The sequence below is a fragment of the Salvelinus alpinus genome, chromosome 3 (genome assembly GCF_045679555.1).
Source record: "Salvelinus alpinus chromosome 3, SLU_Salpinus.1, whole genome shotgun sequence".
Lineage (NCBI taxonomy): Eukaryota > Metazoa > Chordata > Actinopteri > Salmoniformes > Salmonidae > Salvelinus > Salvelinus alpinus.
Genome location: NC_092088.1, coordinates 54,400,264 through 54,422,443, shown reverse-complemented (window position 1 = coordinate 54,422,443; position 22,180 = coordinate 54,400,264). Strand labels below are relative to the sequence as shown.

The 22,180-nt window shown below is 42.8% G+C and overlaps 1 protein-coding gene across 8 annotated transcripts in view; it reads right to left on the bottom strand.

Moving 5' to 3' along the window:
• Positions 1 to 4,101: 4,101 nt before the first annotated feature.
• LOC139570965 (protein bicaudal C homolog 1-B-like) overlaps positions 4,102 to 22,180 on the bottom strand; it is a 78,430-nt gene continuing 60,351 nt past the window's right edge. For 3 of the 8 annotated variants that reach the window (XM_071393343.1, XM_071393342.1, XM_071393344.1), the window contains 13 exons: positions 19,754 to 19,885; positions 16,678 to 16,861; positions 15,778 to 15,939; positions 15,227 to 15,414; positions 14,982 to 15,123; positions 13,812 to 13,983; positions 13,239 to 13,410; positions 13,082 to 13,121; positions 12,340 to 12,512; positions 11,910 to 12,072; positions 11,195 to 11,358; positions 9,142 to 9,256; positions 4,102 to 7,257 (listed from right to left, as the gene is read on the bottom strand). In XM_071393343.1, coding sequence (XP_071249444.1) covers positions 7,130 to 7,257; positions 9,142 to 9,256; positions 11,195 to 11,358; positions 11,910 to 12,072; positions 12,340 to 12,512; positions 13,082 to 13,121; positions 13,239 to 13,410; positions 13,812 to 13,983; positions 14,982 to 15,123; positions 15,227 to 15,414; positions 15,778 to 15,939; positions 16,678 to 16,861; positions 19,754 to 19,885 — 1,935 coding nt within the window. In that variant the 3' untranslated portion in view covers positions 4,102 to 7,129. The remainder of the gene's footprint in view (positions 7,258 to 9,141; positions 9,257 to 11,194; positions 11,359 to 11,909; positions 12,073 to 12,339; positions 12,513 to 13,081; positions 13,122 to 13,238; positions 13,411 to 13,811; positions 13,984 to 14,981; positions 15,124 to 15,226; positions 15,415 to 15,777; positions 15,940 to 16,677; positions 16,862 to 19,753; positions 19,886 to 22,180) is intronic. The other 5 variants (XM_071393346.1, XM_071393349.1, XM_071393347.1 and 2 more) reach the window with 3 other exon arrangements.

Genomic DNA, 22,180 nt, shown 5'->3' with positions numbered 1-22,180 from the left:
GCTGCAGGAGGGACTGGTGCACTTCACAAAATAGATGGCATCATGAAGAATGGAAATTATGTGGATATATTGAAGCAACATCTCAAGACATCAGTCAGGAAGTTAAAGCTTGGTCGCAAATGGGTCTTCCAAATGGACAATGACCTCAAGCACACTTCCAAAGTCGTGGCAAAATGTCTTAAGGACAACAATGTCAAGGTATTGGAGTGGCCATCACAAAGCCCTGACCTCAACCCTAAAGAAAATTTGTGGGCAGAACTGAAAAAGAGTGTGCGAGCAAGGAGGCCTATAAACCTGACTCAGTTACACCAGCTCTGTCGGGAGGAATGGGACAAAATTCACCCAACTTATTGTGGGAAGCTTGTGGAAGGCTACCCGAAACATTTAACCCAAGTTAAACAATTTAAAGGCAATGCTACCAAATACTATTTGAGTGTATGTAAACTTCTGACCCACTGGGCATGTGATGAAAGAAATAAAAGCTGAAATAAATCATTCTCTACTATTATTATTCTGATATTTCACATTCTTAAAATAAAGTGGTGATCCTAACTTACCTAAGACAGGGAATTTTTACTAGGATTAAAATGTCAGGAATAGCCTCCCGGGTGGCGCAGTGGTCTAGGGCACTGCACTGCAGTGCTAGCTGCGCCACCAGAGTCTCTGGGTTCGCGCCCAGGCTCTGTCGCAGCCGGCCGCGACCGGGAGGTCCGTGGGGCGATGCACAATTGGCTTAGCGTCGTCCGGGTTAGGCCGGTAGGGATATCCTTGTCTCATCGCGCTCCAGCGACTCCTGTGGCGGGCCGGGCGCAGTGCGCGCTAACCAAGGGGGCCAGGTGCACAGTGTTTCCTCCGACACATTGGTGCGGCTGGCTTCCAGCGCGCTGTGTTAAGAAGCAGTGCGGCTTGGTTGGGTTGTGCTTCGGAGGACGCGTGGCTTTCGACCTTCGTCTCTCCCGAGCCCGTACGGGAGTTGTAGCGATGAGACAAGATAGTAATTACTAGCGATTGGATACCACGAAAAATTGGGGAGAAAAGGGGATAAAATTTATTTTAAAAAAAAATGTCAGGAATTGTGAAAAACTGAGTTTAAATGTATTAGGCTAAGGTGTATGTGAACTTTCGACTTCAACTGTACATTTCATTCATGTGGCAGCTGCCCAAAAGAACAGGCATAAGTCTTCTAAAAATAAAACCTCTCAAAAGCAATATACTGTAGAGACCAGGGTCGAAGTCAATTCCATTTGAATTTCAATCAATGCATTGTTTTTATTTTATTTATTATTTAACCTTTAGTTAACTAGGCAAGTCAAGAAGTTGAATAGAAAGTACAGAATATTTCTACAAAAGTCATACATTAAAACAGTGAAGCTACTAAGGTGACAAGAGGTCAGGTGATGACACTGTCTGGAAAGCCTTCCCTGTCTGGAACTATCCTCAGTGACATTTGCAGGGGAGGAGAAAATATTTTTGAATGCCATGTTTTTAACTCTTATTTTTAGATATCATCACACCGTCTTCGTTGATGTCAAAAGGGCAGCACTGTTTACAGGACAGATGAAACATGTCTCTATTGTTATTTCAATAACTTAATTCAAACTGAGTAACAATTCCAGGAGGTATTTCTTCTTCCCACCACATCCATTGGACATGAACTATAGATTCACATAAATGCAGTGTTATGTTGTGTAACATAAACACATTCAGCTTTCTCTCCCCAGCATGGCTCCTATTCAGATAACGATGCTCTGTGAGATAATGAGGGGAATTATAGTCTACACACTATGCTTTAGAAAACAGTTAAATGAAGTCACCTGTTTCTAGCGTGAAAGGAGAAGATCCATTTGCAATGGATGAAAGATTTCTACATCAGAGACCATACATCTGCTGTGGGAAAGAGGGCTGCAATGGGCCTCAAATTTTACAACCTCATATAAAATGAGCATAATTAAATCATTCTGTAAGTTAAATAAGATATACCATAAATAGGCCTACATGAAAGATAGTCCTACATACAAGAATTTGACATTTTGACACCAGTAAAAAGATGAACTATTATTTCCTCTTAAAAGCTATTTTCTGCAAAAGCCTAATAAATAACTAAAGGAGCATGTTCTGATATTAACCACTAAGGCTGAATTATTACAAATGCTTTTTTGTAATTTAGCTCAATATATTGGTAAGCCAAGTGGAGTGTTTTTGTTACTGTAGTACCCCCTGGAGGAGATAAACACAAACATTCAGTCAGTCATGGATTGGATTTACATAGTGTTTTTTCCACCAGGTGCTGATAGGGGTTTACATCGCATGCAGCAGAAACTCCCCACATCCACCACCAATGTGTAGCACCCACCTGGGTAATGCTATGGACGCCATTTTTACGCCAGAGAGCTCATCCCACATCAGTTGGAGCGAGAGAGAGAAATACAATAGATTGTCAAAGTCAAAAAGGGAAAGGGTATAGCTGTGACCTGAGTGGAAGGATGATGCATTCAGCAGAACACGTTGCTACCCTCAGTGCACCGCTGACCCTTGTGTCACTATTACACAGGACTGGATTACATCTGCCAGCTGGTGCCGCTCTCCCTCCCTCCTCTCTACAGGTCATCTGAGGGAAGAGAGGGAAATAGAGAGGAGGGGCAGATACAGTGGAAAGATAACAGTACAGCATCCTTGTTCAGTACGGTGTCAATGCACGCAGGATGGGTGGTATGGGTTAGTGTGGTTCCTCTATGGAGTGGATGGTATGGGTTAGTGTGGTTCCTCTCAGGAGTGGATGGTATGGGTTAGTGTGGTTCCTCTATGGAGTGGATGGTATGGGTTAGTGTGGTTCCTCTCAGGAGTGGATGGTATGGGTTAGTGTGGTTCCTCTATGGAGTGGATGGTATGGGTTAGTGTGGTTCCTCTCAGGAGTGGATGGTATGGGTTAGTGTGATTCCTCTATGGAGTGGATGGTATGGGTTAGTGTGGTTCCTCTATGGAGTGGATGGTATGGGTTAGTGTGGTTCCTCTATGGAGTGGATGGTATGGGTTAGTGTGGTTCCTCTCAGGAGTGGATGGTATGGGTTAGTGTGGTTCCTCTATTGAGTGGATGGTATGGGTTAGTGTAGTTCCTCTCAGGAGTGGATGGTATGGGTTAGTGTGGTTCCTCTATGGAGTGGATGGTATGGGTTAGTGTGGTTCCTCTATGGAGTGGATGGTATGGGTTAGTGTGATTCCTCTATGGAGTGGATGGTATGGGTTAGTGTGATTCCTCTATGGAGTGGATGGTATGGGTTAGTGTGGTTCCTCTATGGAGTGGATGGTATGGGTTAGTGTGGTTCCTCTATGGAGTGGATGGTATGGGTTAGTGTGGTTCCTCTCAGGAGTGGATGGTATGGGTTAGTGTGGTTCCTCTCAGGAGTGGATGGTATGGGTTAGTGTGGTTCCTCTGAGGAGTGGATGGTATGGGTTAGTGTGGTTCCTCTCAGGAGTGGATGGTATGGGTTAGTGTGGTTCCTCTATGGAGTGGATGGTATGGGTTAGTGTGGTTCCTCTCAGGAGTGGATGGTATGGGTTAGTGTGGTTCCTCTCAGGAGTGGATGGTATGGGTTAGTGTGGTTCCTCTATGGAGTGGATGGTATGGGTTAGTGTGGTTCCTCTCAGGAGTGGATGGTATGGGTTAGTGTGGTTCCTCTATGGAGTGGATGGTATGGGTTAGTGTGATTCCTCTATGGAGTGGATGGTATGGGTTAGTGTGATTCCTCTATGGAGTGGGTGGTATGGGTTAGTGTGGTTCCTCTCAGGAGTGGATGGTATGGGTTAGTGTGATTCCTCTATGGCGTGGATGGTATGGGTTAGTGTGGTTCCTCTATGGAGTGGATCAATTCTCTGTGATTAGATCAAGTAGATCCTGCCTCTGGGGATTAGTGGAAAGCTCTGGCACCAATCGGACATCAAGAACTGATTATCGGAGCGTTTGGGTCTCACACCGAGGCTTTCCTCAGCTCTGGTTACCAGAGTGTTCTATCAATTTCACTCTTCACACTTTTCCACTGAATATTCTTCCTCACTGTAATAGTCAAATGTATGTGCTATGAACAAAAACAAAAAGGAAACATCTTACTGCATACATTTATTACCTTTGTAATAACACTTCAATGTTTTGAACAAACTTTTTTGCTCATTTGATAACTCCTCCAAAACACATCTGTACTATATTTACAGATATAACAACATAGCTAAAACAATGTCCTTCTCAACAATCGTATCAACAAGAGCTATAGGCAAAGTTCCTCAATTCTTCTGTAGAACCTTTTTTGGAACAGTACCTTTCTCTCACACAAAACTGGAGATAAATTGCTAACAAGCATGGCTGCACAGGATACAAAAGAGATGCAAAACATACATAAATTCCTTAGTGGTTTACATTCATTATAAATGTTGTACCATTTCATCTAACTCAGTATAAAGTAGACCCTTCAAATGTATCCCTTTGGGAATAACAAGAACTAAACACACACATTTAAGACATAATAAGTGTAGGGACAGGAGGCTGGTGGTAAACTTTGATTGCAAATTACTCATTAAACCAGATAAAAAAGCATCAATAATCCTCACTAACAACATTCACTTGACAGACAACATCTCTATTACCCTCCAAGCACACAAATGACCGCAGGCTTAACTTTACAGAAGAAAAAAAAAACATTGTCTGGTTTGCAGGGTAGCTACCATGGCTCAACATAACTGAACTGACATAATCAATGCTGAACAGCTTCAATATAGTACCATGATAAAGGGTTGAACACAACCCATATTTTTGGTAGAGCAAATCCCTTTTAATATCCTGTCTTTTTAAGATTTCAAAGAAAATGACACACTACTGGTCAGAAATGACAACCAAGTCAGGATATCTTATTGATACGATAGTGACATTGGCTCAAATCAGTTAGAAGTGGTATGGCGTAAACACAAGATACAACAGATCTTCATGAGAAAAAGCATGCAAAAAGAGAAAGTGACTTCTCTCTGTGCGTGATTACAGAATGGGCGATGCTAAGACTTCTGCTGTCAGTGATGTTGCTGTTGTGTGGAAACAAAGTTTTGGCATGTAAGTTACTTTGAAATGTTCTCTCTATATCTGCTTCAGCATTCTGTACCTACTGTCATTTAGCTTCAAGATTTCGTTTTTCACTTTGGGCTCAACATAGAGTTCACTGCATTGTCCGTCAAATACCGTACCATCTACCAACAAACATTCTGCAAATGAAGATGAGTACTTCAAACTAACAGTCTATATGATAGAATGCACAAAGACTATCAACTTCCAGGCTTAATATGGGGGTTCAATCTTAAACAGTTACAGCAAAAACATTCCAGAGTCAGACAGCATAACAAAAGGGTATGAGAATACTGTTTTACATGAACATAATACAGAGATCAGAGTGACTTCGTCCTTTGATGATAAGCAGCACCACTGCACACCTAATCCTGTTACTTCATCAAATATAGCTTTACAAGAATCCCAGATATCTGATTGCACAACTGATACTGAAAATTGGATATTTCCACTATTCTTAATTTAAGCTAGAATACATGTTATGAGGACACAATCTTGGTAAATGTAGATATGTGTCTAGGCAGGGGCTGTCATATGAAATAAAGTTGAGTTTACACCTATGGTGTGAGTTCCCTCCTAGGTGAGAGGTAGTGTCAGTCCAAATAGCTATATTCTAATAGAAACAATTCCCTGCTGAGCAGCTTAGAGAGAGAAGTAAAGGCATTCTACACTGTAGTAGTGTGGAGGCATTCTACACTGTAGTAGTGTGGAGGCATTCTACACTGTAGTAGTGTGGAGGCATTCTACACTGTAGTAGTGTGGAGGCATTCTACACTGTAGTAGTGTGGAGGCATTCTACACTGTAGTAGTGTGGAGGCATTCTACACTGTAGTAGTGTGGAGGCATTCTACACTGTAGTAGGTTGCTTCTCTGTCCGCAGCTCTAAAAGCGGTTAAAGTGTAAGGAAAGATAAAAGCACACAGTCTTGGAATAATGACATGTCTCCTGAATAGATAGAGGAACACATAGTAGGATTCAACACAGAAAGACTAACTGACAAAGACCATTGACATGACTACAGGAGACATAACGACAATGACTAAGAAAACCACAGGAGGCCAACAAACAGAATCAGAGAGAGGGGCCTGCTGTTTTGACAGACTGCTCTCTTTCTCTGCTGCAGTCTCATGACACAGCCTGACGGCACCAAAGATTATGGGGTAAAGGTAATTATCAAAGAGACTAATAATGAACTAATTAGAAACCACAGGAACTCATTCGTGAATGTATAAAGTAATGAAAACATAAAAAAATACATGAAACTGATTATTACCCCAGAAAGATAAAAAATAATGTGAATACAAAATAATATTTTTCTAAATACATATGACATACAGACTGCAGCCCAACTACAGCAGCTGCTGGTGGATACAACACTGGCCTTCGTGGAATGTCAATCAATCAAAACACTGAGGGGTCCAAGGTCAATCCACTAGGTTCTGCGTTTAGTTGTTGATGTCACTTCATTGACTTCATTTCCCCATCTCACTAAGTGCTTACATTTGGCTTGGTACAAATACATCTGTGCTTTGAGTTAATACAAAATGCATAGGTATTCCAATATGAGAAATCAGGCTTTCACAGGCAAAATTGTTAAAGTGCATGTCATTGATAACACAGCATACTACGAATGCAGTATCAATGTAATTATTTTGTACTAATCATTTGGCCTGTTCCCTTTAACAAAAATGGACAACTACTGGGCAGTACCTGTCCTTCATAATTAGTAAAATACCCTTCATGCATAGATACTCCACAGAAACATCTAACCACTATGTGGAGTGAACACTGGACTTTCTATACCACAGATGGCTCTTCTCATTTTTGGCACTTCTGGTTAAACTATGGCTTCTTGTTATGGCCTTAAAAAAAAGAGAGAAAAAAAAAAGAGTTGAATAGTCATTGTTCAGCATAAGCTGGAGGGTGGACCACTGAGACCCAGATAGGCTGGAGACTGGCCTACAGAAGCCCAAAGAGAGGGACTGAAGGCTGGTTCTCTGTCGTGTTAGGTCCTGGCGGAGTGGAGCTCTACCACCGACCGCTGACACTAGCCATGTCAGCGTGGAACTGACGAGACAGACGACCGCTGGCTCCCCCTTCCAGGAAGGAGGATCTGATAGGAGCCTCAAACAGCTTCCTTCGGTTCTTGTTCAGTTCTGGAAAAGACAAAAGAACACCATATTGCATATCAATTGCAATTCTTAAAGATATAAATGTTCGATAACATATGATTTTCCATTAAGAAATACAAGTCCGACAAGTCAATTCAAACTGTAATCCATATGAAGAGAAGTTCCAGTTAATTGGTCTTCCGATGCAGTCAAGACTTAAAATCAACAATGACAGGAAAATGTGCTTCAAATAGCCAATGAAAAATGAGAACAGCTCACATCAACAAGACGCCTCTTTGTGACCAATGAGTTTGCCGGGCAGATCACCAAACTAAATTGGACACAATTCTTTCAAAATGCATCAACAAAACAGTTCAGCATCCTTTTAATTATTCATTTTATGGCTGAATCATCACCCTCTGTCAGCAAAAACCTGACATATGATAATTGAGACTGGTAGCTTCAAAATTGCTCTGGCAGAAATACAGGAAGTGGACCTTAATGAGTTGGGGTTGCCTTTAGGAAAGAAAGAAGGGGGAAAGGGAGTGTATTCCTGTTTTGAAGCCCTTAGAATCCTTCAACAGAGATTAGAGCTGATCTGAGCTTTGCAATGGAGCGCATCAGTGGAACTAACTCACGCCTAGAGCCCTTCTCCTCACAACAGAACACGAATACCTCCCTCTCCCAACCTCAATGTGACCCCCTACTGCACCAATAACAACAAACTGACTTAGATATGATCCCTTCTAGATATCATCCCTTCACTAACAATACCACAAAAGCATGAAAACATAATAGATTAGATGAAGGACAAAACATGTTATAAATGTAACATCCCAGAAACTAAAGGAATAGATATATTGAGTTGCAGACCCTTTTACTCTCGGAACATTCTCAATTCGGCAGGGCATGGACTCCACAAGGTGTCGAAAGCGTTCCACCAGGATGCGGGATCATTTTGACTCCAATGCTTCCCACAGTTATGTCAAGTTGGCTGGATGTCCTTTGGGTGGTGGACCATTCTTGATACACACAGGAAACTGTTGAGCGTGAAAAACCCAGCAGCGTTGCAGTTCATGACACAAACCAGTGCACCTGGCACCTACTACCATTCCCTGTTCAAAGGTACTTAAATATTTAGTTTTGCCCATTCACCCTCTGAATGTCACACATAGTGTAATTGCTGCAAAAGGTGGCTCTACGCTCAAGTTCTGTTTTTTTGTCTTATTTCTTGTTTGTTTTACAATAAAAAATATTTTGCATCTTCAAAGTGGTAGGCATGTTGTGTAAATCAAATGATACAAACCCCCCAAAAAAGCTATTTTAATTCCAGGTCGTAAGGCAGCAAAATAGGACAAATGTCAAGGGGGGTGATTACTTTCGCAAGCCACTGTATGTCATGGAAAGAGCAAGTGATCCTAATGTTCAGTACACTCAGTATATATTCAATCAAAATGCCACCCTTCTGAATCATGTTCACTCCTGGCAGACAAAAGGTATTACTCCTGTAGTCATGCATTTATAAACAAGGATTCGTTCATGGAACAACAAACATGTCGGGCATTCATTGCCTTGGAACCGTATGAGGATCCGAGCTCCTCTCTTTCAGCCAAAAAGAGGAACATGACTTGCACCACGGCCTACTGAAACCAATGGATGGCAGTGAAGATTGCAATTAATGTTCAGCTATGGGTCAGTGGAAGTACGTGGCTATACTCAGGCATGTGGCAGGGCCAGAAATTAGAGATTTAATGAAAAGCATTGAAGTCCATTTCACACCGTCTCCATCAGGAGAGGTTCTGGCACGCCCAACACACCCCTCAACACTTCTGACAGACTTCTGACAGGAGCTATTATCAGCGGATCAGCCTGATCTCCCACATGTCATTGGAACTGGGTTCACACAAACACACAATGTTTGGACATTACCGTAGTCATTCACACCAGAGATGGCAAGCAGCATTTTCCTGCGTGCACCAAATGTGGTGATGCCCAGCTCTTTCAGGTCCTGGTCTGTAAGAGTGAGGAAGGTCTGGAGATCGATCTGAAAAAGAGTGCATGTGTACAGTCAATATGTTTATTATGTCACTGCACACAATACCATTGTTGGGATAACAAAATAAATTCCCCCTTTGCCACATAAAATACCTGGGGTCTCATTTATAAACTGTGCGTACGTACAGAATATAGCTCAAAATGTTTGTGCGCCAGTACACACAAAAGTTGTCATTTATAAAAATTTTACTTGATGTGAGAAAGTTCTCACCTCCCTGCAAACTTTAGACCATGTGTACACACATCTGTTAGTAGTTGAAATATTGTATTGCAAGCTGGGGTGATATGATAAGCTTATTCAGAAAAAAAACACAAAAAAACAGGAAAACATTAACAAGAATGCAGCCATTTGCCATTAATGAGAAGAGAAAAAATCTATGTGTTTTGTTTTTAGAATCTAAAATAACTAAACAGAAATCTTTTTCTTATTTATTTTATTTTCATAACCATTGCAGAATTAATTCCTCAACTTTTCTGTTCGTGATTGGTTCATATTCCTGAAGTAGCCATACAACAAATTACAATGTGCATCTCTCATTTCATAGGACCTAGTAGCCAAGTAAATAGATGGGCTATATGTATTTCAAGTTTTGCAATCCCATAGGCAGCACAGATTATAATATGCAGTCGAATTTAAAAGGTGAACAGTTGATATTTTACATTGAAGTAGGCCTATTTATTCTACTGTTAGTACTGTAATTGCATTTTGGGACATTCGTGTAATCTTTTTTTCCCTTTAAGAAATCGCTGGCATTCCATCATATTTAGGTTGGGGGAAACGTTGATGCAAAACATTGTTGAATTCAAATGTTCTGTTGACAGGTCCACAACAATTTGCCATTGTTTTCTCTTTCAGAAACTGACAAAGTCCTTTACCAGATACAACATAAATTACTGCTAAAGATAAAAACCTACATTTTGAGATTATTATGGATAAAAACAATATTATTTGTATTTGTCAAACAGCAGCCAAGCATCGATCATCATGTCACCAGAATAAGACCCTCGTTATTTATTGGAAAGGATCATCAAGCTCATCCCCTTGCACTTTCACCACCCTGTGAAGTTCATCATCATTTATTTAATCTGTTGCCTAATAAACTGTATGGTTTCCCAAGTTGTAGTGGGAGGACCACACAACATATCACGTGACTCCAAGTTTACATGGGTTATTCTATTAATATTTGCGCATAAAGGAGTTTCCTCTGCCATTTCTCGCATAATTACATTTTACAGACACAAAAAAAATCCCACCATGTCTAACGAACAAATTGTCTGTCGGCTCGGTCGTGACGTTTTTCATGCGTCAGTTAATTCATCTGCATGAAATGGTTGGATGGAAACGTGGTTATTGTCACCTTAAAAGGTGAATAGCGAGCATTGTTCACACTCACAGTTTTACGACAGGTCTGATTTATAACGGGAAACATGCATATGAATGGCGTGCACCAAGTTTATATATTTCAATATTTTTGTAGGTGCGCAGACTTTTCAGAAATGGCGCACATAGAAATTTAGTGTGAAATTTACAACGGTTATAAATGAGGCCCCTGAAGCCTATCCATTATCAAGCATTTGCAATATGTGTGCTCTGATTTCAATAAAAGTAGTTGGATATAAATAGTCTAGTCACTGGACCATGAGGACCACTCCAAAATATGTTGCAAAAAAAGCTTAGTCTAGGTCAAGCGATGGGCAGCTAAAATGGAACTCAAAGCTCCCAGAAAAATGTTTAAATCCATTTATTTATTGACAATTTCCACTCGAAAAGTTTAATATCAGCATGAAAATCTTAGCTTAAGCACTGGTCTATCCATCCGTAAATTCTAGCCTCTCTCTGATATAGTCAGCCAAGCAGGGATGGATGGAGGTGTCTGCTCCCATGTTAATGTGGCTATCCCATGCTACGGCAGCTATAGACCAGTACCTCCTGCTGTTGGAACACGTCTGTGTATTTCCCCAGGCCCAGCTTGCTGAACAGCTCCGGCAGGTCCGACCCTTTCAGAGAGGACTGGAGACTGCACCCGTTGCTCCCGGTGATCGAGGAGATACAGTCCATGTAGTTACTGCTGCTCAGATAGTGCTCTGCAGCTGCCAATCAAAATATGTCACAGGAACACAAGACAAGTCAGACAGTCATCATTAAAGACTTTCATAGAAAGTTATCATTGTAAAAAAGAATGTATGCAACATAAAATAAACCCTGATGTATCTTGCTGCCAAAACATTGTGACTAAATATTTGTATCCAATTAGAGCAAGAGAATGCTTTTTGATTGTTTTTAATGTGTGCAATGTAAGCCAACATACTGTGGATAAAATGTGCTTCTCTACAGCATTATCGGTAGTGATAGGCTTTGATAAATAATTGGATACAAGGGCAAAAACAGGAGTCGGATATGAACAGAAGTATCTGGTCTCTAGTGCAAGTGTGTTGGAGGAATGAACCCATCTACTCCCACACCCCCTAACGTTTTAATTAATGAGGCAATCTTTACACAGCATCTGTTGTTCAAGGTTAGATGTTTTGAATTATTTATCATCAAAACTTTTAAGAGTTTACTTTAATTACATGGGAGTGTGATGATCTAGCCTTCTTGCCTTTCATTCAAAGTTCAGATGGGTATCTGCTGAGTAGCTCACCGGATTTGTTCTGCTTCCTCTTGGGACTGCAAACAGACACTGGGAATTCTGCGTGGCTGGGAAGACCGTTCCCACCCCCATTCCTGTCTCTCCAGTTGTCAGAGTCACTGCCGTTGCCCACCCCCTCTCTGCTGCCGGAGCGGGAAAGAGACAGGGGGGAGCCCTGGGGGCACAGAAAGGGGACATCAGATCATACTGGGCTGTAGTTTTAACTTCTCATTATTTGGTTTAGTTCTGTGAATCAGAGTACCAATTTAGTTTAGTTTTCAATAATTTACTTTTTGCTTTACAAATTTACATGTTGGCTTTCATTTTTAATGCAATCCATGATGATGCTTCATATTAGTCTTTGCATAAGCTCCATATCAGGAATGTTACTATAAACACGTTCTCTTCAACAGCAGAAAAAACCTGGTCCATTGGTGTTTACCTCATAGTCGGAGTTTACCTCGTAGGTGGTACTCATGGTGGGTTTGTAGGGCACGTGGTTGGCCCTGCGCAGCTCCTTGATGGTCTCTGCTGGCATAGACTTGGAGAAACCCAGACCACTCCACGTGTTAGTGGGGGTCCGCACCTCAGTCACAACAGGCTTCTTCAACATGGCTGGACACAGACACAGAAAAACACCTCTGTCACCAATTAGTGCGAAAGGTCAGAAAAACGGACACAGTATTCCTTTATTTTCCTCCCCAATTTCGTGATATCCAATTGGTAGTTAGTCTTGTCCCATCACTGCAACTCCCATACGGACTCGGGAGAGGCGAAGGTCGAGAGACGTGCGTCCTCCGAAACACAACCCTGCCAAGCCGCACTGCTTCTTGCCACAATGCTCGCTTAACCCGGAAGCCAGCCGCACCAATGTGTCGAAGGAAACACCGTACACCTGGCGACTGTGTCAGCGTGCACTGCGCCCGGCCCCGCCACAGGAGTCGCTAGAGCGCCATGGGACAAGGACATCCCGCCCGGCCCTCCCCCAACACGGACGACACTGGGCCAATTGTGTGCTCCCTCATGGGTCTCCCGGTCACGCCCGGCTGCAGCGCAGCCTGGGATCGAACCCGGATCTGTAGTGACACCTCTAGTGATGCAGTGCCTTAGACCGCTGCGCCACTCGGAAGGAACACAGTATCCCTTGAGACTAGACAGGAATCGCCTGAAAGATTGACACTTACCCTTGGTTGCTAACAGCTTTTTCTGTTCATATTCAAGCGCCTGAAAAAGAAATGGAGAGGAAGGTCAATGTCAGTTTAAATACTTGTCAAATTCCCATTAGTCATTTATTGATACGTGAGTGCGTGTATGTGAGAGAGAGAAGTGGAGTTGGAATACCTCTAGTTGGCCCTGCATGTTAGCAAAGGAAGAATGTGGTGCCAAGCGGATCCTGTCCCTCTCATTCTGCTGTGCTGCCCTCTCCGCTGCCCGCTCACTGCCCGGTGCCCTCTTATCTGTCACTGGGCTGTCTGAAGCACTCGACTCTGGGTCTGACAGTAGGCAGTCTGAGCTGTGGGAGGGGCACAAAAGAGAGGAACAACTATATTAAAAAGACAAGGTACAAACCCCATCACAATAGAGTAGCCTATAGCACAGAAAAGACATACAGCACAGCTCAACAGGGTATGGCATATTAAGACAAAGCATGACAGAGAGCAGTACAACAGTGCAGTCCCCTGCTTTGTCTCCAAATAGCACCCTCCTCAAGCCCTTTTCCCCACTGATGTTCCTCCTGGAAAACGTAAGTCCTTTCTACATCAGCAGTTGTCACAAAGTGCTATTATTTTCTATTCTATGAATGTATGGGAGTCATACCCACTGAACTAGAATGAGTTCTAGTCCTATGTTCATATCCTTTAGGCATGGGAATGGAAGAGTGAGGACATCACTTAGATGTAGGTAGTGTCTTACTGTAGCTCTGGACAGACATACTGGAGATGGGAGTTCTTGGTCCCCTGGAGGAGCTCCACCGCCTGCCGTTTCCCTGACGTCTTACAGGAAGCCAGCATCTGTTTCAGCTCGTTTCCATTTGCTGAGTGAGATGGGCTTCTGGGCATGCCCACTTCCACAAAGGTGTCAGAGCCTGTGGAGAGAACGTAAACGAGCATTTGTGAAGAAACGGTAACGTGGGATATTATATTTCTTCCTTCATGATTTAATAATGTCGATCAGTAGGCTATATATCTGGGCTGTATGTACTATTATATCCTTTACATGTGACAAATAAGATACAAAGAATTGCTAGATTCTTATAGAATCCCTGTGTTTGACAACCAAGTTTTTGTACTTCCATAGCAACCTCTTCTTTAGAGTGCATTATTGCTTAGCTTTCCATTGCCTGTCATGCATATATTACAGTACGTTCTTTGCACCTGTAAGTCACTCTGCATGATGGCATGAGCATGACTAAATGTAGCTGCTAAACATCACAGTAGGCACCTGTGTTATTAAAAAACAAAAGCGGTCAATAATGAAGGGGCTTCTTTCTTCTTCTCCCCCTCTTCCAGGCAGTAACCCAGCCTGCATAACATGATCTGTGTGTGTATCTAGGCCTTGACAGCGTAAAATAATAAGATGTCAGTCATCTTAATTAACATCTCCAAGCTATTATGTTTAGTTGATTCACCCTGGGCTCGATGGTAACGGGGAGCAGAGCCAGAGCCAGTTGGGACAGGTTGGAGAACACAGGAGGTGGTCAGGGAGAGGAAACAGTTACTACTGTCACCAGCCAAGCTGGGGCTGAGGAGTCCACGGAGCTCCAGCTCCAACAACATGGGAACGTGAGGAGTGTGAGAGCAAGGCTACACTCAAACCACACATGTTAGAGATGCAGGAAACTCGGGACCTCAACCACTGGAATACCAGTCATTAAATGTCACCCTATTGCAACCTAATAAAAGTGGTTTAATAATGGGGACTAGACCGCATAAAACAAATATATTGTGGTATAAATTAATTTAGCAGTTTACAAGGCCAAATACCTAGGTTTCCTTGTGGGTTCTATAAACCTCTTTATAGTATATTTACAAGAGCTATACATGTCCATGTTGTCTGTAGGTGCGGTGTGTGTGTGTGTGGTACCTTCGTCTTGGTTGGACTTGCTGGAGCGGGGTTCTGACGGGTTGTGTCCGCTGGCCTCCTGGACCGAGTCACACTGGTTGGGGTTCAGAACCGTGTCTGCCAGTGACGCACTGGACATCCTACCATAGACTGAGCCAGGATGCTGCATACAAACACAAATGTAGCTCTATACATTATACTCACTATAGGCAAGGTATATATTCAATGTAACAGCTAGTGAGTATATGTCTATGAAAGTCATTCACCTTGACATGTCCATTGATGGTACAGGGGCCTTTGGAGCAGTCAGGGACCCCGTTGGTCTGCTTGTCGATTGGGGTAAGCCCGGGGGGAGGGGAGGGGGTGTTCTGGGTGTACCCCTGGACCCCAGAGAGCAGGATACTGCTCAGAGTGGCCTGGGCTACAGGGTGCATCATCAACTGAGACGAGAAGCCTGGATACACGAGGGAGAAAATACTACACCTTTATCATAACATTTTCATCATATAATCATTTATTACATTATACAGAACAATCTCAAAGTGCATAACTATTTTAAATGGACACAACTAGACATGGCAACTGACAAAAAAAGCACAGCTGATGCTACAAAGGACAAAGCTATTAACAGAAAGCCTTCCTAAAGAGAAAGGTATTTAGGGACGTTTTAAAGAGCCCAGAGTCTGTGGTGCCTTCAGGTAGTCCGGGAGGGCATTCCAGAGGCTGGGTATCAATCCCTTATAGCTATTTGTGAACAAGGTGCGAAACCTGAAGGTGTGAGACAGAGAGAGATTGTGCACTAGCCGTCTGTACTCACCTTGGGTGCTGGTGAGAGAGCTAGGCCACAGTGAGGAGGAGGGAGACGGGGTGCTGGGGATGGGGTTCTGCATAGGGCTCATGGAAGAGTTCAGACTGTTGAGAACAGAGTTTGGAGCTGGGGAGCTACTGAGAGAATGGGGCACTGATGCACCTAGGAAGCCTGGAGGAGAGAAAAACACAGACAAGGCTGTACCTCAATACAGTATCACTCTAAAAATATTTTCTTCCCACACCAGTGATAGATATTATTGCATACTACCACATCACTCATCAAGTCCTTTCATATCAGTGGTCAGAAAATAAAGAGAGAGACATTTGAGAGAACTGGTCTTTGACAAATATAACTCAAGTCAATAACTCCATGTTAAACTGCTACTCTATGTTTCAACCAAATGTATCAAAGAAGACTGAAACAGGTTTGTGGGTTTTACAAACAGATCATTTAACTCCAGAAATAAGGCTCAGATTTCCTTGGCAGGCTGGGCTGTAATCTGATGGAGAGGGATGTAGTAATTAACTATAGGCTGAGATGTGGAGGCCCATATCTTACCCATGGGCCTTTGGGTTCATACTGTACACCCCAGGAAGGGACTGTCAATGTGGTCAGTTTCCAGACATAAACCTCCTAACAGTTTATCCCATGATACATAACTCATGATTTATTCCGTTGTAAAGGAGTTTGTCTCATGTTATTTTCAATTGTATTTCTTATTATTTATTTTCGCAAGATAACAATACAGTTGGATTACATACAGTAAGACACAAGCCTCTTTCTCCAATCACTGGTCTATAAACGTGTGGGAAAAGGCCTAGGGATGACATTTGTAGAAAGACAATAGATTTCCTTTGAGCATTCTCATAATGGTGTAAGAGGTGGATGCAAAGAGAACTCCATTACCCAGACTGCTCAGCCCCAGGCCAGCTGAGGCCAGGATGTCCAGGCCGACAGGACAGATGAGGGTGGGGCCGTTGGTGGAGGGGGACATGGCTGATGACACCCCGTTGCTCTCCAGACCCAACAGAAACTTCCGGGCCTCGTACATGTTCACTGCATTCCGCTCCACACTCTTTACTATCACAGACTGAGGAAGGGAGAGTGGGAGAAAGAGAGAGATGGAGAGACAGACAAGCGGAACAGAGAAAACAACAACATGGCAGGTTGTCATCAGTATGAACTGTACTTCAGCAACATGAGCGAGGAGAATAGGAGACAATACTGGTTCTTCAACTTCTGTAGCATAATTCGTCTTTCTTTAATGCAATTAACAGTGAAATCAAAAGGGATTAGTACATTTTCAAAACATAATCTTGATACAGTGGTTTTATTTCAATTTAAGTGTGAGAAAGCGTATGTGAGTTTGGGGAGCATATTCAACTTTCTCCAGTTTCAACATTACCATATAGAGTGCTTAGAACATAGCGATGAATAAAAAATTAACATGCACGTAAATGTCATCTTTGGACCTGCATTTTCCAAAGAGGGCCCTGCCAAATTGAGTCCAGTCACCCTCTTTCTTTCTCCACACCCTTCTTAATGGAGTAGCCGAATAGCCAGACGCAGAGCGGTGTTTGGAAGGCCATTTGGATTAGTGCTGTGATCTCGTTAATGTATAGGTCTGGGTAGGGCTGAGTTTACATTGGCACCACACCACTGTTCCCCACGGGCCTGTCTGGGATTAGGCATCATGCCGGGGCACAAGGAGGGAAGGGCACCTGGCTAAAATGTTTAGGTTGGGGCCAAGTAGGTTTGATGTGGCTAATATATTGTTTGGATTTGGCTTATGATGTGCAGTGCTTTACAGTTAAGGCCAGGAGATTTTCCTGCCCGTTTGACCTGATCAGAAAACACCTTGGGCCCTAGCTGTACCATTACTCTAGTAAAGTAGCTCTGGATTTGACCACTATGTCTACCATAAGCCACCTCCAAAGTCGTTTGAGAGAATTTGACAGTACGTCCAACTGGCCTCACAACGGCAGACCATGTGCACCCACGCCAGCCCAGGACCTCCACATACAGCTTCTTAACCTGATGGATCGCCTGGGACCAGCCACCAGGACAGCCAATGAAACTGAGGAGTATTTCTGTCTGTAGTAAAGCCCTGTTGTGGGGAAAAACTAATTCTGATTGGCTGGGACTGGCTCCCCACAGTGGGTGGGCCTGGCGCCCAAGTGGGTGGGCCTATACCCTCCCAAGCCCACCCATGTCTGCGCCCCTGCCCAGTCATGTGAAATCCATAGATTAGTGCCTAATTCATTCATTTCAATTGACTGATTTCCTTATATGAACTGTAAATGTGAACTGTAACCTGTAAAATCGTTGAAATTGCCGCATGTTGCATATGCCAATTTATCTTACAATTTCTACCAATCTGCGTGCCAGTTATGGTTTAAATATGCACATTTTTGTGTAACGGTTTCATTTAAATGTATAATAACGTCTTCGTATCTCAAATTCATTGTTATGTGCTTAATCAAAATTCTATTTAAATTTAAATGAAAATGATACAAACCTAAAAAGTAACTTTTATTGCCATCTCGTACAATGCTGTGTACTACTCCCTTCACAGAACAGAGCAAACTGGCTCTAACCAGAATAGAAAGAGGAGTGGGAGGCCCCGGTGCACAACTGAGCAAGGGGACAAGTACATTAGAGTGTCTAGTTCGAGAAACAGATGCCTCACTAGTCATCAACTGGCAGCTTCATTAAAATAGTACCCGCAAAACACCAGTCTCAACGTCAACAGTGAAGAGGCGACTTCGGGATGCTGGCCTTCTAGACAGAGTTCCTCTGTCCAATGTCTGTGTTATTTTGCACATCTTAATCTCTTCTTTTAATTGGCCAATCTGAGATATGGATTTTCTTTGCAACTCTGCCTAGAAGGCCAGCACCCTGGAGTCACCTCTTCACTGTTGGTAGGGGGGGTATACAGAAGCCTTATTTGTAAAAGACCAAGTCCATATTATGGCAAGAACAGCTCAAAGAAGCAAAGAGAAATGCCAGTCCATCATTACTTTAAGACATGAAGGTCAGTCAATCTGGAAAATGTCAAGAACTTTGAAAGATTCTTCAAGTGCAGTCGCAAAAACCATCAAGAGCTATGATGAAACTGGCTCTCATGAGGACCGCAACAGGAAAGGAAGACTCAGAGTTACCTCTGCTGCAGAGGAGTTACCAGCCTTAGAAATTGCAGTGGAAATTGGTGGAAATCTGTCCTTTGGTCTTATCAGTCCAAATTTTAGATTTTTGGTTCCAACCGCCATGTCTTTGTGAGATGCAGAGTAGGTGAATGGATGATCTCCACATGTGTATTTCCAACCGTGAAGCATGGAGGAGGTGTTATGGTGTGGAGGTGCTTTGCTGGTGACACTGTCTGTGATTTATTTAGAATTGAAGGCACACTTAACTAGTACGGCTACCACAAAATCAAAATCAAATCAAACCACAGCATTCTGCAGATACGCCATCCCATCTGGTTTGCGCATAGTGGGACTATCATTTGTTTTTCAACAGGACAATGACCCAACACACATCCAGGCTGTGTAAGGGCTATTTGACCATCAGATGACCTGGCCTCCACATTCACCTGACCTCAACCCAATTGAGATGGTTTGGGATGAGTTGGACCGGAGAGTGAAGGAAAAGCAGCCAACAAGTGCTCAGCATATGTGGGAACTCCTTCAAGACTGTTGGAAAAGCCTTCCAGGAGAAGCTGAAATGCATTTCAGGTGACTACCACATGAAGCTGGTTGAGAGAATGCCAAGAGTGTGCAAAGCTGTCATCAAGGCAAAGGGAGCTACTTTGAACAATCTCAAATATATTTTGATTTGTTAAATACCTTTTTGGTTACTACATGATTCCATATGTGTTATTTCATAGTTCTGATTATTCAACAATGTAAAAAATATTAAAAATGAATTAAGAAAAACCTAATTGGGGTCAGCGCTAACTAGATGTTCATGTTTAGTGTGGTACCTTGCTGGGCTGCTTTGGTTTGGGCTTGATGCTGATGAAGACATCCAGCTGCTCCATCAGAGCTGTGATACACTGGGGCTCCACCTCAATGTCCTCTTTAATGTCAAACATCAGTACCAGGGGCAGGCAGCCCTGTGGAACACACATCATCACATCCTATGAAACAGACCCTTGTTATAGAACTATCACATTTACATTTACATTTAAGTCATTTAGCAGACGCTCTTATCCAGAGCGACTTACAAATTGGTGCATTCACCTTATGATATCCAGTGGAACAACCACTTTACAATAGTGCATCTAACTCTTTTAAGGGGGGGGGGTTAGAAGGATTACTTTATCCTATCCTAGGTATTCCTTAAAGAGGTGGGGTTTCAGGTGTCTCCGGAAGGTGGTGATTGACTCCGCTGACCTGGCGTCGTGAGGGAGTTTGTTCCACCATTGGGGTGCCAGAGCAGCGAACAGTTTTGACTGGGCTGAGCGGGAACTGTACTTCCTCAGAGGTAGGGAGGCGAGCAGGCCAGAGGTGGATGAACGCAGTGCCCTTGTTTGGGTGTAGGGCCTGATCAGAGCCTGAAGGTACGGAGGTGCCGTTCCCCTCACAGCTCCGTAGGCAAGCACCATGGTCTTGTAGCGGATGCGAGCTTCAACTGGAAGCCAGTGGAGAGAGCGGAGGAGCGGGGTGACGTGAGAGAACTTGGGAAAGTTGAACACCAGACTGGCTGCGGCGTTCTGGATGAGTTGTAGGGGTTTAATGGCACAGGCAGGGGCAGAGTTTTTCCTGACCAGACATTTAAATTACATGACATTTAAAAGTATCCCCACAAACAGAATAGGGGTTGAAAATAAGATAAGCACCTAAATTGGAACGCAGTGGCTGTACAGTCATTAACATGCTATACACATGTTGTCAGAGCTCAGGGTCTCCACTTTACAGCGCTGTATGGGATTCAACTGACTGACGCTCTAAGCGTGAGCACGAAGCACAAGAAGATGCCCCCATAGCAATGTTATTTTTTTGTCTGAGAAAGAGGACTATGTTTTCTGAAAGATGAGAAATTGAGGATTATAATAAATACCGCTTTGATGTCATACAAGCAAACCACACACCCTTGAGTCCAAATCTGCGCTTCATATTTCCAAATGATAAAGCTCACGTCATTTACAGTATCATAATTTGTGATCACTATGTTTGATGTACAGCTGCATGGATGACATGGAGTCATACCCTGGGTTGTTCTGAACAGAATGAGCTTATGTTTGTTGTATTGTGAAAATTAGCTGTGGAACATGCACCTGAATGTACTCCATAATATGCGCATCAAAATTACCAACCGTTTCCCTAAAGTGCTTCTGAAAGCCTAACACTGTAAGATTGTATTGTATAACTTAGCTAGTCATGTTGGCAATAGAATAAGCTTTCAAATGAAGCCCACAGACTGCAATTTATAATGGAATGTTTTTGGATTGCATAAAAAACAACAGTAATTGTGTGATGGTGGGGATGCAGTGCTGTGCTGCAAACAAATTGTGCACACTTTGGAGAGGTTTGTGGCCTCTTGGAGATACCAGTTAGACCTCTCACTCAAACCCTTGACATTTGTTTGTCTTATGTTGCACCTACCACACAATTTCCACTAATATTTTTTATTTTGTTACTAAATGTATCCAGAGTATTTTCTGATTTTGTTATTGAGAAATGCCTATGAAAAGCACAGTAAATGTAAAATGCACAAAAAAAATCCAGTGTAATGTTTGGAATCAGTCTCGTGTCAGGTGAACTGTTGTATCCTCACATTTGGTCTAATCATTTCCCCATAATCTCCAAAGTGTTCTCCTTTCAATTGCTACCATGGTTATGCATATGCTTCACATATTTACTCTGTTTGAAACATTTCCATGTGGCCCTATCCATCCATATAGGCCAACTGTCACAAGTGTAAAGTGTTGAGAGAAAGCTCAGTTGAAAAACAACACTACTTGGGAAATTCCAAAACAATTGACCAAAACAGCCTGTTTTGCATGATCCCACCACGAACTCCTTCCTACTTTATATTCAGCTGGGCGATAGAGGACTTCCCATCGTGTGTAATTAAATCAGTTTGGGCCAAGCTGGTGGTGACAGGCAGGGTCCGGAGCTGTAATTTACAGTCTGAGAGATGGTCTAAAGATGGCTCTCTGTGGGGGAGGCTCATCTCCTTGTCAAATGCCCAAAGGGGCCTCTTCTTGTGTGTCCCACTTCCAGACAGGGAAAAGTTAAGTTTACAAAACAACTTTAAATTTTTCTACTTTGGTTAAGACTGACGCCACAGACAAAGAACGGCAACACTGGCTAGCATAGCTGCTCTATATTATGGTTAACGTTTAAGCAGGATGTCAAAAAGTTTTTTTACCCAAAAGACAATTAAATGACCAACATTTTACACA